Source organism: Pantherophis guttatus, chromosome 2, assembly GCF_059756535.1.
Source record: "Pantherophis guttatus breed Tessera chromosome 2, ASM5975653v1, whole genome shotgun sequence".
NCBI lineage: Eukaryota > Metazoa > Chordata > Lepidosauria > Squamata > Colubridae > Pantherophis > Pantherophis guttatus.
The window spans coordinates 92,004,093-92,021,240 of record NC_142064.1 but is presented as its reverse complement, the minus strand read 5'-3'; the positions used below and the strand labels follow the sequence as shown (position 1 = coordinate 92,021,240).

The window sequence follows — 17,148 nt, the reverse complement described above, 5'->3', positions numbered from 1 at the left end:
TCAGCCCTTCAACCTAGACCAGATCAGAAAACAGACTCCACAGGACTGTAACTATATTTTATTGAGCTAGGCCTTAGTAACAGAACCTTGCAAGCCTGTCCATCTCTCCCCCTCCTTCCTCCTTGTACTCCAGGGGTTTTTATGTCTGAGACTTTATAATACTCTTCTGTCTCTCAAAACATAAGATATTCCTTCTGCACCTGAAAGCTTTTGAATTCCTTCTCCAAGGTCATCTCCCTGGCTTCCTACACAAATTAGATCAGTGATTCTCAAACTTCTTTTTCTTCACCAAGGCATATTTACTGAGACTACAATACAAGTATTTAGCATACTAGATCCCAGAATTTAGCATCCAGCTAGATCCCACAATCTAGCATACGACAATCCCTACACAACCAGTGGCTCCAAGATGATAGAATGTGCTACAGATTGAAATGGGGAAATCGTACATTTGTTTTGCCTCTGAACTATGATTCTCTCTGCGCACCCTATCCCACTATCACAGGCGCACTGCTACCACCGCATGCAGTTTTGACGCAGCTGTACAAAGCAAGACGGGCATTTTCTCCTTTCCTCTCTGCTGAAATCTGTCACAGTCCAGGCATGAATTAATGGAACTGGTCTCTGCTTTATTTTTGGATCGTACCCTCGGATACAGATTATCTGTCAGTATCCTCAGATGGAAGCGTTCTAAATCAACACTCTGCTGTGCAATAATTCCTCTGCATCTTAACTTTTCTTTCAAAACTAAAACCAAGGAGCAGCTACTTACTTCAACTTCTGTCAGCTTACACTTATTCCCCCCCCGCCCCCCCGAACCACTTGCCCTCAATCAAGAAAGGCAGTTTGGTTCTTTAAATGTTAAGATGTCCGTAAATCATGCAGAACAGAAGGCAACTGGGCTTTCTTGTTTTTCCTTGAAGACGTTTTGCTTCTCATCTAAGAAGCTTCTTCAGTTTTGACTAAAGCTTTTTGGATGAGGAGTGAAACGCCTTCAAGGAAAAACAAGAAAGTCCAGGTGCCTTGTGAAAAAGCACCTTTGAGACAACCATGATCTAGATGATTGAGAATCTCCAGAGACATGCAGAACAAAACTAAGTTATGAGTGTCATATAGTGTACCTATACAATCTCAGGCTCCTCCACAGCTTTCCATGAAAATCTTCAGATGTTGCTTAAATTTAAGTCCCCCTAAAAGTACCTACAAGTTTCATTGATAGGCCAACTACAGAAATACTGAACTAACGGGAAAGTGGCTCTTTCCATTATTTACTACTGCTGTTCTACAAAGATGAACCACAAAAAAGCTATGCAGCCAGAATAGCGTTTTTGTGGTTCTCCTTTGTAGAACAGCAATAGCGAATAATGGAAGGAGCCACTTTCCTGCTAATTTGTTACTAAGATGCATTTAGGTGATCACCAAATTTTATCTGTCCTTTGTCATCTTCTACTAGCTATCCAGCATAATATGCCCTGTTTTCTATCCTACCATAGGATATTCTACAATGGTTTCCTTATTTCTTTGCTTTTTCTGATAATTCAAATAAGTATTTCTAACACACTGCTAGTTTTCTTCTTCTTAAAGCTTTTCTGCTTTTTGAATATCAGCTGAATGTTGATTCATTGGTTGTATCCAGAAATGATCAACTGACTTGTCTGAACCTGACACTGTGGGCCAAGAGAGAATGACTGACCCAAATCACCTTGCTTTCATGCCTAAAATGGTAGTACAGTGGTCTAAAGCACCCTGTTATTAAGACCAGCTGCCTGCAATTACTGTAGGTTCGAATCGCGCCAGGCTCAAGGTTGACTCAGCCTTCCATCCTTTCTAAGGTAGGTAAATTGAGGACCCAGTTGTGGGAGCAATAAGCTGACTTTGTATAAATATACAAAAGGATGAAGGCTATTGCTTAGCACATTGTAAGCCGCCCTGGGTCTCCAGAGAAGGGCGGCATATAAATAAAAAAAAAAAAAATGGGAGTAGATTTCACAGTCACCTGGTTTCTAGCCTGATGCCTTAATCATTAAACCAAGGGTGTCAAACTCGATTTCATTGAGGGCCATGTCAGGGTTGTGTTTGACCTCGGGGGGCCACGGGAGACATGGCCAGGGAAGGCATTGCCAACTCGACATCATTTGTGTCGAGGGCACCTGTGGTGGCCCGAGCACTCTGCCAGCAAAAATAGGCTCCCGAGCTCCGTTTTCAGCTGCAATGGCCTCCTACAACCCTCTGCTGCTGAAAACGGAGCACTCCATTTTCGCTGGCAGAGGCACCACGGGCCAGTCCTTCGCTGTTTCCAGGACAGCCCCGTGGGCCAGATCTAAGCACCCCTCGGGCCGGATTTGGCACCCGGGCCTTGAGTTTGGCACCTTTGCACTAGACCAAATTGGCTCACTTTATAATATCACCAATGTCCAAAAATAGCAGAGGCTCTGTTAGATGGTGTTATGAACCAAAGAATGCTTCCCCTTAATAAACTAATAAACATCTTGGAAGTGTCACTCAACTTCGTCAGCCAATCGAGAGAAAATAGGCAAAAGACAGGGAAACAAAAAGTGACTTTAGATACCAAGATTAATTATAGATAGGGGCAGGGCTCAGTCATCAAAGTATGTCAGCTAATTTCAATAGCAGAGAAATGCTATATTCTCAAGAGCATCAGGTGGTATTGGCAACTGGATTATGTGATCAATAGTTATCTGTATCTAAATAGCAATGTAACTGTATTCGCCCTATATTTATAACTATTTATGTTTAAAAATTACATTAGTCATGATTCTGAACAGCATATAAATTGAAACAACATTGATTATAGTAAAAAGTCCAAAAAACGTGAAAACCCAGGAACTAAAGCTTTAATAAAATTCCCTCCAGGGCAGATAATAGATATTACAAGTATTCCTTGACTTACAACCATTTGTTTAGTGACCATTTGAAGTTACAATGGCACCGAAAAAAGTGACTTATAACTTTTTTTCACACTGGTCATGTGATCAAAATTCAGATGCCTGGCAACTGGTTCATATATATGACGGTTGCAGTGTTCCAAGGTCATGTGATCGCCTTTTGCGACCTTCTGACAAGCAAACTCAAGAGGCAAGCCAGATTCACTTTACAACTGTGATATTAACATAATAGCTACATTGATTCCCTTAACAACAAGAAAGGTCGTAAAATGGGGCAGAACTCACTTAACAACTGTTTTGCTTAGCAAAGGAAATTTGTAGCTCAATTTTGCTTGTTAATCGAGGGTTACCTGTAAATAAATGGAGAGGTTCCCTCTCCTGACCTGCTGGATTGGGGTTTTGGCCTCAATTGTGGTCGTGAAGATTCTGTCCAGTGGTAGGTTGCTCCCGGTTCGCAAGAACCATAGTAAAAATTTGTAGTAGTTCGGAGAACCGGTAATAACATTGGCTGGCCGTGCTCCCGAACCGGTCCCCGGCCTGGTCGCCGCTCGCTTACCCCGCCCACCTCATCAGAGGCTTTTTTTTTTAACTTTTAAAATCATTTTTTTTCCTACAACCTCTTCGGCCGAAGAGGTTGTAGAAAAAATGTTATTAAAAGCCTCTGATGATCCCAGCTGAGTTGCCTGATCGTCAGAGGCTTCTAAAAGCATTATTTTCTGCAATCTCTTAAGAGGTTGAAAAAAAAATGCTTTTAAAAGTAAAAAAAAAAAAAAAAGTTGGTCACACCCACCCAGTCACATTACCTCCCAAGCCACACCCACAAAATAAGCCATGCTCACAGAACCAGTAGTAAAAATTTTTAGAACCCACCCCTGATTCTGTCCATTTCCTCAGGAACCAGAAAATCAAATGTTTCCTAGGTAACAAAACAAGTTAATGTCTTAGTCAACTCACATGGATTCACTCATTCAGAATTGTACTCTGAATGAATCCAAGTGACTTTTTATGATAGGAGCCTAGAATATTCATACAGTGGCCATGAAGATATTTCTGTGACTCCTGAGTAAATTATCTTAAATCAGGCTATTGCTTTATTATGACAATGGCATACTTCATATGGACTCTTACAAAGATGGGATAATTCACTCTTCATTGTCCTCCAATGGTACTCTACATGTCTCTTCTGTTGTTTCATCTTTCAGACCTCCTTGGAAAACCAAAAGTCTCCATTGACAAATGGGGAGAAGGCATATAGGAAGAATCCAAACCAAAGTCCCTTCTACCCATCTATTCCAGATGGCAACTAAGACCCCTAAGTTCCCTCTAGAATACATCTGGGCCCATTACACTGCTCAATAAATTAACTTATTAGTCAGTTGAAAAGCAATCATACTTTTCATGATAGGGTCTTACAATGGTGGCTACAAACCTCTGAACGTAATGCTACATTAGGATAGATTAAAATTGCTAGGAACTAATAACCTCCCTATCTTCACTGCTAATCCAGCAATGGAAATTGAATAACTCAGGCAACGCTATCACTGAGCAATAAGAAGGCCAGTGTACCAGCAATAAATCCAACTGTTTCTCAAGCCCAATTTCAACCAGAGTATCACATTCAATTATCTCTGATGCAATACCTCAGAGAGTTGTTACGTCTCCTTGAATGACAACCGTAGAGATTGAGGATGACCTTGGTGGAGATCTGCAAGCTATGTTACCAAAGCAACAAGGGATGAAACTTATGTTAAGTCTACAACAGAGAGGACAATATTCGGAAAATGCTTGGACACATACCTCCCTAATTCACTGAAGTATGAGAAGGAAGATACTCAATACAATCTGACTTTCAACGTTCTGCTAGCCACTCTCGACAAGTTTTAGCATTTCTGTGGAGCCGATTTCCTAGTCTGATCTATCTAGCAGGGCTGACAATAACAGCTGAGCCCCCTAGCCTGAACACATTTCTGAGAATGAAACATCCCTACCTGGGCCCATACAGGCTTCTGGGTGGGAAACATCCTTAGTCTGGACTCATACATGCCTGATTAGCTGCCTCATCCAGATCATAGATGAGACAGCTTTGTTACAAATTCACCTACTCAATTTCCCCGAAAGTAAGACCCCGTCTTATATTTTTTTGAACCCTGAAATAAGTGCTTGGCCTTATTGCCATGTGCTCAAAAGCCCAATTGGATTTATTATCGGGGATGTCTTATTTTGGGAGAAACAGGGTAGCATTTAGCAGTAGCTGGAGGGGTGTGACACTGAGGATCCGGAGGCAAGACTTAGCATTAGGGCTAAGCATTGGGGGTTGGAAATGTCAAATCTGCCTTCCCTAAGGGAGGTCTACCTCTAGATTCCCTCCACGTGCCTTTCACAATTGAGACATTACTGCCTGCTCTCTCACTGCCATTGGTCCCGATTACTTCCTTTTCTCATAAGCCAAGCATCATCTGATAGCTAATAAGCCTTAATTCAAACTCTTTGAAGGCTAGGATCTGTCACAATTTCCTAACAAGGAACGTCTTTAAAAGCAATAACAGTTTTTTTAAAAAAAATAATAACAATTAACTTCTCTTATCATCATTGCTATTGACTAGAAGTGTCTTGGAAAGAGACAAGAAATAATTACGGTATCTTTAATTTAAGCAGCTTCCAGCAGTGCAGGAAAATACATGGTAGTATACTTCTAAAGACTTTCTTGGTGTAGAATGAGAACTTGCATACATGACTATAGCAAAAGATAATCCCCCTAAAAGCAGTCTTATCTATATTAATATAGGCATTTTTTTGGTTTCTTTTCTGTTCAAAAAGATCTCTACTCAACAGCCATGACTCCCTTCAGCATGAAAAGGAAATCAAGTAACAAGGATGAACAGAGAAAGGACGATAAGTGTTTAAAATGTGCTGGCAAGCTCTCATTTCCTCATATTTAGCTTTGAATATCGATAGGGATCCCATGGTGAGACTGCAAAATGATTAAATGATCAAGCTCACCCACATTCCTGGGTTTTTATCCTTTATTTACGTTGTTCATTTTATGGTTTTAATTGTGAATATATTGTATGCTGCCCAGAGTCTCGTTTCATGACAAAGGAGACTATATAAATCTATTAAATAAAATAAAATGGTGAGCTTCCCAAATGCAGCTGAAGTGGTGCACACAAGGCATTCTGCGATGAATTATCTTTAATATTGGTTTGTTGTCAAGCTATCCACCGTTAATCATAAGACAAACCTCAGACCCCAAGCCAACAGGAAGAAACCTGACCTGAGCTGTGTTTTTTCTACCAGCAGTTCTGACACAATGCTTCGAAAGATAAAAGGAGAAAGCTAAGCATGGGTTTATTCATGCCGCCGCAGATTAACTGAGGATTGGATTTCTATCTTTAAGATAATGTTTCCAACCCAACTAAAAAAGTCTTTCCAACCTTACAAGCAGCCTTTCATCATTAACAGCTCGTTTTGCTTACTAGAATAACAAGCAGGCACCTGGCTTGCAAGAGATAATTTGGTTTGACAACCTATCCTTCTGTTATACATTCAGGAAATTCTGTCCCCCACCGCATGGGACTGAGTCTGATGACCAAATGGGCACATCACCAAATTCTCCGACTTATCAAACATCTTGCATTGTATTAAACTGTATTTCAATAAAGTTAAAATAACAACAACAATAAGGGAACTGCCAAAACAACAGACAAACAAAAGATCAGTTTCTAATTGACATGTTGATTTTGGAAAACTGCAACAGAAGGGAGACCAACTTAAACGTGGCATGGATTACAAGAAGGCATTCAATTCCCTGCCAGATGATTGGATAATCAAGTGCCTAGAAATAACAGGAGTCAGCAGAAACATTGGTTTTGTACAAAAGTGAATGGCACAACGGAAGGCACAGTTGCTGGTCAATGGTGATATCAAGAGAGGAATCTTTCAAGGAGACTCAGTTTCACCATTACTGTTTGTCACTGGATTGATTCTTCTGTAGACAATACTGAATAATTCAGGCCATAGCTATATCAAACATCAAAAAACATCTGCCAGGCTATCACACTTCCTTTACATCGAAGATCTGATGCTGTATGAAAATAAAACATCTGAAATAGAATCACTGCTCAACACTGTATTTATAGCCCAAGCTATTGAAGTGAAGTTCGGACAGGACAAATGTGCTCCGCTCACCATCAAATGGGGGAAAAATAATGAAAACTGAAGATGCCCTAGAGAAACAATATCAAGAGTCTGGATGAAGACGATCTCTATAAATTCCTGGGCATCCTTTAAGCTGACAACGTCAAGCACACCGAAGTCAGGAAGGGTGAGAAGAGAATACATCATAAAAGTGAATAAAAGATTTAAAAGTCCACATTTAATGCAGGAAATAGCATCAAGCCATTTAACACCTGGGTGATTCCTGTCATTAGATAGGCAGTTGGAATAGTGGACTGGACTCAAGCCGAACTGAGTAAAAGACTGAGTAAAGACCAGTAAAATAATGACAATGAATCCCCTTCATCCACGCAGTGATGTTGACAGGTGCTTCTTACCAAGAAAAACAGGTGAGGGTACAACAGACAGCTGAAGAAGAAATAAAAAGGACGTTGAAAGAATATATGAATGAAAATGAAGAAGACACACTGAAGCTAGCATGCCATGAACGCTTACTGGAGAGACCGAACTGGCCTATAAGACCAAATAAAGAATAGAAAGGAGACATAGCAAGGCAAAGTATTACATGGACAGTAAATAAAAAAATATTAGGCAAAGCACTTAACACCAGACCTGGCAGTGGCCAAGAGCAGGAAAATTGAAGAAAGAGACAGAAGGGCTAATTTTGACTTTACAAGATCAAGCTTTAAGAACAAATGCATACAAAGCCAGAATTGAGAAGACAACGATGGACGGCCAATGCTGCCTCTGCAAAGAAGCAAAAGAAAGACAGGACCATCTCATTTTTACTACTGCAGGAAGATTGCCCAGACTGATTACAAACAATGGCATGACAAAGTAGCAACAATGGTGCATTGAAATATCTGCAAGAAGTACCAATTGCCTGCAAGCAAAAACTGGCCCCTAAAATAGACAATGTAACAGAAAATGAGGAAGCTAAAGTGCTCTGGGATTTTAGAATTCAAACAGAGTAGCACCTGCGACCCAGCATCCCAGTCTTAATTGTTGATAAGAAAGACAAAATCTGGGTAGTGGATGTGGTAGTATCTGGGGACAGCAGAAGAGGAGAGAAATAACTGGAGAAAATCATAAAATACAAAGACCTGCAAATAGAAGTAGAACGGCTTTGGCAAAAGAAAACAAAAATACCACTAATAGTAATAGTAATCCCAATGGGGAGTGATAGGTGCAATCCTAAAACATCTGGAGCATTACTTGAACACATTGGCATTAACAAAATCACCATTAGTCAATTGTAAAAGACAACTTGACCTGGAACAGTTTACATCCTGTAAGGATACATTCAGCACCATCAAACAACAACATTTGCCAATCCCAGATCCTTGGGAAGGACTCAATAGGTCAGGGCTGTCAAACTCCCATGCCCACACCTGGTTTAGCGAAGGGGAAAAAAGTTGTGATACGTCACGTGACAACTCGAATGTCAACTTGCAAAGCTTTCAAGTTGCCATGAGCAGGAGGGAGGGGGAACTGAAGTGAATTCCATACATTTTTTCTGACCGCAATCAGAAGGAGGTGTTAGGTTTCACAGCCAGCCAAAGTGGGTAATTGGGGAATGTGATTTATGACATGGCCAGAGAGGAGGGGAGAGGCAGGGTCATAGGGGAATGTAAATCTACGTGGGATCAGTCCTAACTGCATCCGAGTATTGCCGGAATGTTGCTCCTAATAAATGAATATATTTCCTTTGAAGTTTGGATCATGGCTCATGAATTAATTAGGGCATCTTTCGGAAACTTGACACCGAGTTTGACACCCCAGCAATAGGTGAATAAAAATCCCAAAACCTGTCTAAACTTCTGGCTGACAGTGCAACCAACCATAATTTATAAAACCTGTATGCTACCCAACTCAATGACTTTGGGCAGCTTACAACAATCAAAGAAACTGCAGTAAAATCATTGGAATGTAAAAAGGATAAAGATAAAAGTTGGCAAGTGCAAAAAAACAGTCTTACACTCCCTTGCCAAAACACTTCATTATTCTTCTAAACAACAGCAGAGTTAGGAGGCCATCCAGATTTTTGGGGAACCTCAAACCAAAGGTCAGATGCTGCAATAGAGAAGGTGTGCTTCCAAGGTCTTGACAGATGACAATGTTTAATCAATGGAACTCGGAGCATGCTAACTCTGCAGAATTAAATTAGCTGGGTAGATGTTAAGTAATCTGGTTCTACAGAATATAGGGCCTAGATTTATTAAGCATGTAACAGAAATAATGCCATGAGGAAGACTGTTGTAGACTTGAAAAAGCACCATTTTGGATGTTCCAGCATGTTTTGCCTTCTGGAACAATAACAGCCTATTAAGTAACCCTATCTCATTCTGTGCCAATCTATGGCCAATTATATCTTCTCAAGGAAAGCAAGGAGTGTCAAACTTTATGACTACAACTAACAGGCATCACCAATTTCTATTCTCCAAGAAATTACAAGTGATCATCAACTTAAAATTATTTCAGGATCCAATCACCAGGACCAGAGGTTTACTTTTCTGAGCTTTTGGACCTGTGCTGCAATCCATCCTTAGGCAACTTCACTTTCAAATGGTATATGTGCATGGAAGTTCACCATATTGAAATATCAATAACAGGTGGCACAATTTTTAATAAGTAAAAAGATTCCAAAAGAAAAACATTCTTGCAGATGTTTTGTTACCCATCACTATTCGGTTATCTTGTACTGCTGTAACTTAGTTGGGTAATGAAACATCTATTAGCAGAAAACAAAGCTCAGAAATCTCCATACAAGAAACTTGGAGACATTATTTTATGGAATCTAACCAAATATACTCTTCAAGTTATTATCCTCACATTGCAAATGGAATTGATCTTAATGAAGAATGGCTTGCCTAAAACTATAGATTTAATTGGTTAAATCAGCCCTTTTCAGGGGCCGTACTAGTTTAGTTATCATGAATGAATTAAGACTGCCTAATGAAAAATGAAAGATGTCTGATATATAAAGACAACAAAGTCAGAATAAAAATAAATACAGCTAGTCCTCGACTTACAACCATTCATTTAGTGACTATTCCAAGTTACAACAGCACTGAAAAAAGTGACATATGACCGTTTTTCACACTTGTGACCACTGCAGCATCCCCACGGTCACGTGATCAAAATTCAGTCGCTTGGCAACTGATTCATATTTATGACGGTTGAAGTGTCCTGTGATCAGATTCCCTTAACAACTGTGTTTCTAACTTAACAACTGTAGTGATTCCCTTAACAATGGAGGCAAGAAAAGTCATAAAATGGGGCAAAACTCACTTAACAACTGTCTTGCTTAGCAAGGGAAATCTGGGGATCAATTGTGGTCGTAAGTCGAGGACTACCTATAAATAACTGTAAGAGGTTCCCTCTCCTGTACTGCTGGAGTAGATCTCTGCAATTTCTAGAATCTATTCCATATACTGCAGGTACATCAAGTGGAATACCATAAAAGGAATCATTTGAAGCTTATTAGTTCAACATAAGATACTTACACTGCCCACTCAAGCTTTTCATTTTTGATTGAGTTGTAAAGAGCCTGGAAAAGGAAAGAAATAAAAAAAAAAATTAAGTGGATTTGAATGACCATATATAGAAGATAACTTTTTTTAAAAAATCCAAACGTCACAAATTACCACATACATGTTGCACTAAGGATTAAAGCCTTATTCCTTAGCCTGGGGTGCATAAAAGTCTTTGTTGTGTTTTAACATTGCTGAACTTGTGTTTTTTGTTTTTTTTTCTTTAAGCCTGGAGACGAGGAAAGGCTTTTAACAACCCTTCGCTGACTTTGGAGAGGTTCCAAAAGTTAAGAGCTTGTTACACAGAAGTCTTCTTCAAGTGCTTTTGCTCCAGTGCAGAATTGGAGAGGATGAGTGGGCTCATATTTAGTATTTTATTACAGATAAAACCTTCATGGTCATTTGGGAACAAGCACAGAGCCTGGTTTAGAGATCTCAGTTCTCAATGCTGAAGAAGAAGAAAAACATCAACCGACCCATCCACTCAAAGGATTAATTTCAAATTAACAGAGACCAAAAACATGTCCTGAACAATGATATTGAGGCTTAAGATGAGATAAATTTTGCTCATGTATTGTTATAGGAAAGCTAAGTCAATAACAACCCACCAAGCTGATTCTGAACTTAACAGAACTCTCCCTGTGAGTCTTTATAGAAATTCTAGTTTCTAAGGTCATTTTTAATATTATGCCCCTTAGACAATTTTTTTTAATATTTAAAATTTGGAATCAGAGCTTATGGTACCTCTCTTTAGAACAAGAGGTGAATTCTATAGATCAAGAATGCACAAATAAGGGAGATAAAAGGAATGTAAAATGCTACATCAATGCCGATCTATTTGTTTTGGCAAGTAAGGGATATAAAACTCTATACTTGTATCTTGCCCACTGCACTTCATATTTGATATTTTATAATTAAAGTCTCCAAATAAAATGACATTAAATTCATATGGCATATTCTGAATTTCTACCCTCCTGCTGCAAATCACATTGATAAGAGCTTTTAAAATGACACATATCAGACATATCATAAAAGCCATTTCACCTATCATTTTATCTATTACTATTAAATATAATATGGTAGAAAGCCCAGACAAGGTGGGAATAGTATGATTGGTAAACTTATTCAACTGTATCATTAAACAGCAGGTCAGGTAGCCTTTAAAAGATTGAGTATTAGTACCAGTTTGCTTTTCAAAATTTCCCGATATACAAATAGAACACAACCTTTATGTATTTTATGCATTTATTTAAAGTCGTTTATATAGAATTCTTCCAAAGTCATATAATCTTGGGAAAATAAAAACATCTGGTTTCCAAAAAATAACAGTATCTGTTATTTTTAGATAATTTATATTTAGACGAGCCTCTCTAGAAAAGGAATTCCATGACACCAACATCTGTGCTTTGAAATATGAAGCCCATCCACTGAAATACCTCAATATAGTTCCTAACATGCAGCACTAGCTTCCCATCTGGTCCTAGCAGCTGTATTCTGAGCTAAGTGTAAATTCATGACAGCCTTCAAAAGGTGTGTGCGTGTGTGCGCGAGTGTGAGTGATTCAAGTGTCTAAGCTGTGTCACTGAAAACTGAATGTCTTACAGCTCCTGTAAATTTTAGAAATACAACAAAACCAAAAATAATCAACGATAAACAAATACTTCAAAAGCATCAGTCTGTGGTGTCTATACTCCTGGGGTAGTGTCATCCTTCCACCCTATCACTAAAGTCTTCCAAAAGAGCCAAAGATCTCCAGGGGGAAACATAACATATAAGCCTGAAGAGAAAATCCTAAGCTTTGCTAGAGTATAGATTACTGTCTGCAACAGCAACACATCTGGAGATTACCAGGCTGCAGGCTGCTTAGTTGAGAGTTCTGCCTATAGTAGTATCACAACAGTGGATATATTTCATATATGCAGAACAATGATGAGGTTTTTAACTACAGGATATATTTCATATATGCAGAACAATGATTAGGTTCAGATCAAACCCTTTATTATGTCACATTCATCCACCAGAAATATCAACAATTGATAAGAAATCAATTTCAAAGGAAGAAAAATATGCCTAGATTGCTTGTGCAGCTGTTTCTCTTTCTTAGCACACCAGCTTCAAGAAAGTTCATTCATTCATTCATTCATCCATTCATCCATCCATTCATTCATTTTATACCGCTATACATCTCACATATTTGAGATATCTAGGTATCTTACAATAAAATAGATAAAATACATGATGTAAAAAATAAAACACATAGCAGCCAGGCATCATTCAAAGAACTATCAACTTAGCCAGCAGATGGAATCCATTACACACCTAGGACCCAAGACCCAGGTAAAAAAAAAACCAAGTTTTCAAGTCCTTTGAAAGTTGAGCAGGGAGGGGCCAATCTAATCTCAGAGGGGATGATGTTCCACCAAGTGGGCCTCATGGCAGAAAAGAGGTTCCTTCTGGGCCCCACCAGCCAACACTCCTTGGCTGACAGTATCCGGGGATCTAATATGTAAGGTAATATGTAAGCCACTGGGGAATGCTGGTCCCATAAATAACTCGGTTCCAAGTCATGAAGAACTTTACAGGTGACAGTCAGATTATTCAGAGTTTACGTGATCTTCCTGCTTGGCTGATTCAAATCAGGAAACCCATGAAATCATCATCGCCAAGTTAAAAATTCACAATTAATGGCATGCATTTCACCATCATAGGCTTCCTCATTTCCAAAGATTATTATTTTTAATTGCCCAACAAGTCACTACTCAAAGATTTGATCATTAAGTCAGAAAAAGCAGTTAGTAATCCTCTCTAGCCAGCTCTTTCTTTCTTTGCTCTAGGAAACTGAAGCATAATAAAATATGGCAGGAATTTCTGAAACCATCTGCTTTGAATCTAAGTGGGGTAAATATTTCATATTAGATATAATTCTAAATCTGACTGTGACTAGTGTGTTAGATGTACACTACCTTCAACTTCATTCTAGAAGAACACTTAAGTGTGTGGGGTATGTGTGAGCTTGACTAGATAGTTTTACATCTATTAGTACTATAAGATAATAACATGTTGCTATCAAAATATTGATATTTATTCCAGTTTTATGTTTCCTTCAACACTTGTTGACTTCAAGACTGCAGAATCTTTTTATGCCATATTGTATCCAATTCCAAGTAATATCCACATCCAAATCCTGGTATGCTGGCAAGATTCAGCAAACCAATGGACTAAAGTACTAAATACTATGTTTAGGAAGTTCTAAGTTTAGTCATTACTCTAACAATTGTTATTAATGAAGATAACATGAACCTCCAACAATCATGAATTGCGTCCTATTGAGCACTGCATGTTAAATCTTTGAAAAGATCAATAAGGCATTTGGAGATGACATTTCATTTTTCATATAAGGTATCCCATTACATGCAAAATATTTCCCCAATGAGGGGCAGTAATTTGGATTTAAATATTGAGAACCCCAAAAAGAGGAACAGTTTTCTCCATGTAGATTGTAGAATGTAGATATGATAAAATCTAAGAGCCTTGGTAGTACAGTGGTTTAAAGCACCCTGTTATTAACACAACTGCCTGCAATTACTGCAGGTTCGAATCTTACCAGGCTCAAGGTTGACTCAGCCTTCCATCCTTTCTAAGGTAGGTTAAATGAGGACCCAGTTTGTGGGGGCAATAAGCTGACTTTGTATAAATATACAAAAGTATGAAGGCTATTGCTTAACGCATTGTAAGCCGCCCTGAGTCTCCGGAGAAGGGCGGCATATAAATCAAATTAAAAAAAAAAAATCAATGCATATTCATGCTCTCATCTGGTCACTTTATCAGTTTTCTTGAGAAGAAGTTAAAAAGCTATTTGATAATTGGAAATTATGTCTCTATTATATGAGCTATGATTTCAGTCCCTATTAGACCTGTTGAGTGCTCCATAGGTACTCACAGGTGTTTCTTGAAAGCATTTTTTTTTTAAATTAAATTGAGATTAGAGGGTGTATAATCACAATTTATATGGTTTAGATGATAAATGGGATTAAAAGATTTTTATATATTCTCTTTATAAAAGTGCCTGGGGATATTATTCCATGCTAAGTATAACTACCGTAATTATAACTTGCTGACTTTGCATACTCATAGTAAATGGCAGCACTTCCAATATATTGGAGAAACAGAATGAATTGATTTAAATACTGCTAACTACAAGATCACTCAAGTACATCTCCATGTCCTAGGTCAGTGATGGCTAAACTTTTTCTCTTCGGGTGCCAAAAGCACACATGCAACAGCGCGCACGCATGCCGGCACCCATAATGCAATGTGCGTCCCACAGCACATGCATGCATGACCCCCCATACATACGCACGCGGGCCCCCATGTGACCCCGCCACCCATGCATGCACGCGAGGGGTGGGATTAAAAATTTTTAGCAACCTGAACCATGGGGGGGGGCGCGTTTTTGCCCTTCCCAGGCTCCGTAGGCTTTTCTCGAACCTCTGAGAGGCTGAAAACGGCCTCCCCCGGGCTATGGAGGCTGGAAACGAGCCCATTTCTGCACTTCCGGAACATGCACGCCACTCCCCCCCCGCACTCTCCGCCGCATATGCACATGATCCCCTGCGCATGCACGCATGTCTCCCGCATGCACCCCACCCCCTGCGCATCTGGAAAATCAGCTGGCCAGCAGGAGGCGCACGCGCACGTGCAGTGGACGTGAGTTGGACGATGGCTTGTGTGCCTGCAGAGAAGGCTCTAGGTGCCAGCTGTAGCACGTGTGCCATAGGTTTGCCATCGTAGTCCTAGGTCCATCTCCTGCTACCGTCCATTGGAAGCAGGGATTCACATAATGCTAAATCACAATGACTGGGTTTTATAAACCATGCTACACTTAATTTTATGCACAAACAAGGTCATTGTCTTTGTGAAAATATTTCTGCATATAATTTCCTACTATACAGCTACGGGCTTTTTAAATGAAGCCCATACAGCTCTTTTAAATCATTATTAGTAAGCCACATTATGTATTCTGTGCACTTTGTTCCAGAATCACTGCACCAAACCATTAGGTTCTTTTTTTAAAAAACAAAACAAAACACCATTTCTTAATCATCTTTAAAAGAAAAGAAAGCAAATAAGCAAGCGAGCAAAAGGAGAAAAGAATAGTACAGAAATATGTATAAGTGGACAAAAGAATTACCAAGATTGCACAGTTAGTGCTCAGTATATTGCTGATTAGAAATTAACCATAAAACATTAAATTTTATTTAAGTACATTGAATTATTTTAGCAATGTAAGAATTTAAATCTTTGACCAAGGTGTCATAATCTCCATTATTTGTTGTTTGAAAATACAAAGAAAAAAACAAACCACATTATAAATATTACTTTCTAACTTCTCCTTTGTCATACTCTGATATATATCATTTAGAGACATTTAAAATATTTTTGTGAAGTATTTGTCAGCTCTTTGTTTCCTAAAAAACTATACAGTACTCTAGGTATTTACTGTATATTTGCCTTGTTGCATAATATATAGTACATATGGAAGCCATTTGGTTATACATTTGTTGTGAATACATGTTGTTGATTTTATCATTACTACATATTCTCCACGTTTTAGTTCCCAATCTGACATCTTCAGTAATATATTTCTTTTTCAGTATTGTGCTAAAATTTATCCTTATCACTATAAACATGTATCCTAATCAATTGGGATAGTTCTTGCTGACGTGTTTTGAAAATATACCTTGTAAAAAGAATTGTGATTTTATTTCAAACTGGACTTCCCAAATTCTTTGAGGAGTGCTAAATCTTGCTCTGCTTTCCCCATGGATTCTAATTGCATCATTTTGCTCCCTTTTTTATCAATTGTTATTTCATTCAGTCTGTCTCTTGCTATTATCCGACACATATTTTGATATCCCTTGAGTCTGTTTCTGTAATGTGCTGTTTAGATGTTATCACTAATAGGGAGCTTTCATCACACACAAAGATATCGTATTTAAAAATACATGAGGAAGCCTGAAGATCTGCGTTCCCAATTGTGCACAAAAGCCAGCCTTCCAAAACTTAGTCTAGGGTTCCCAGCTAGCATGGCTGAAGGACATGTTGTCTGATAATTTGAGGAACTAAAGTCCAGTTACTTTGGGGAACACCTCAGGCCAATATTGTTTTGACATCTGTTCCTCAGATTACAACTTTCCAATATCTAATTCCACATCCAGCTCACAGCTTCAATTTCTAACAGCTGAACTCTTTTAATGTGGGCTGGAAAACAGATTCTTCTACTTCAGTTTGAGGAGAAATTTGGTCATGACAGAAATCCTGAGAGGGAGTAAGGTCTGTACTTTTGGAAAAAGCAGCTGCAGCCAGGCAGAAATACTCCTCCTCACTTCCCTCATGCATTCAGACATGCATTCATCTAGTTACCCATTGTTGTGGTCCGCCAACAGCCTGTGGAGCTGGCAGCGAGTCGGACAGTAAGGAGGCTGGGGAGGACCATGGGCCAGTCCTGGAGTCTGGGGAAGGCTCGGACGAGG

The 17,148-nt window shown here is 39.0% G+C and overlaps 1 protein-coding gene across 6 annotated transcripts in view; it reads right to left on the bottom strand.

Moving 5' to 3' along the window:
- Positions 1–17,148, bottom strand: part of LOC117661630 (PH and SEC7 domain-containing protein 3) — a 184,122-nt gene that overhangs the window by 21,816 nt on the left and 145,158 nt on the right. For all 6 annotated transcript variants that reach the window (XM_034410671.3, XM_034410673.3, XM_087886407.1 and 3 more), the window contains one exon: positions 10,589–10,632. In XM_034410671.3, coding sequence (XP_034266562.2) covers positions 10,589–10,632 — 44 coding nt within the window. The remainder of the gene's footprint in view (positions 1–10,588; positions 10,633–17,148) is intronic.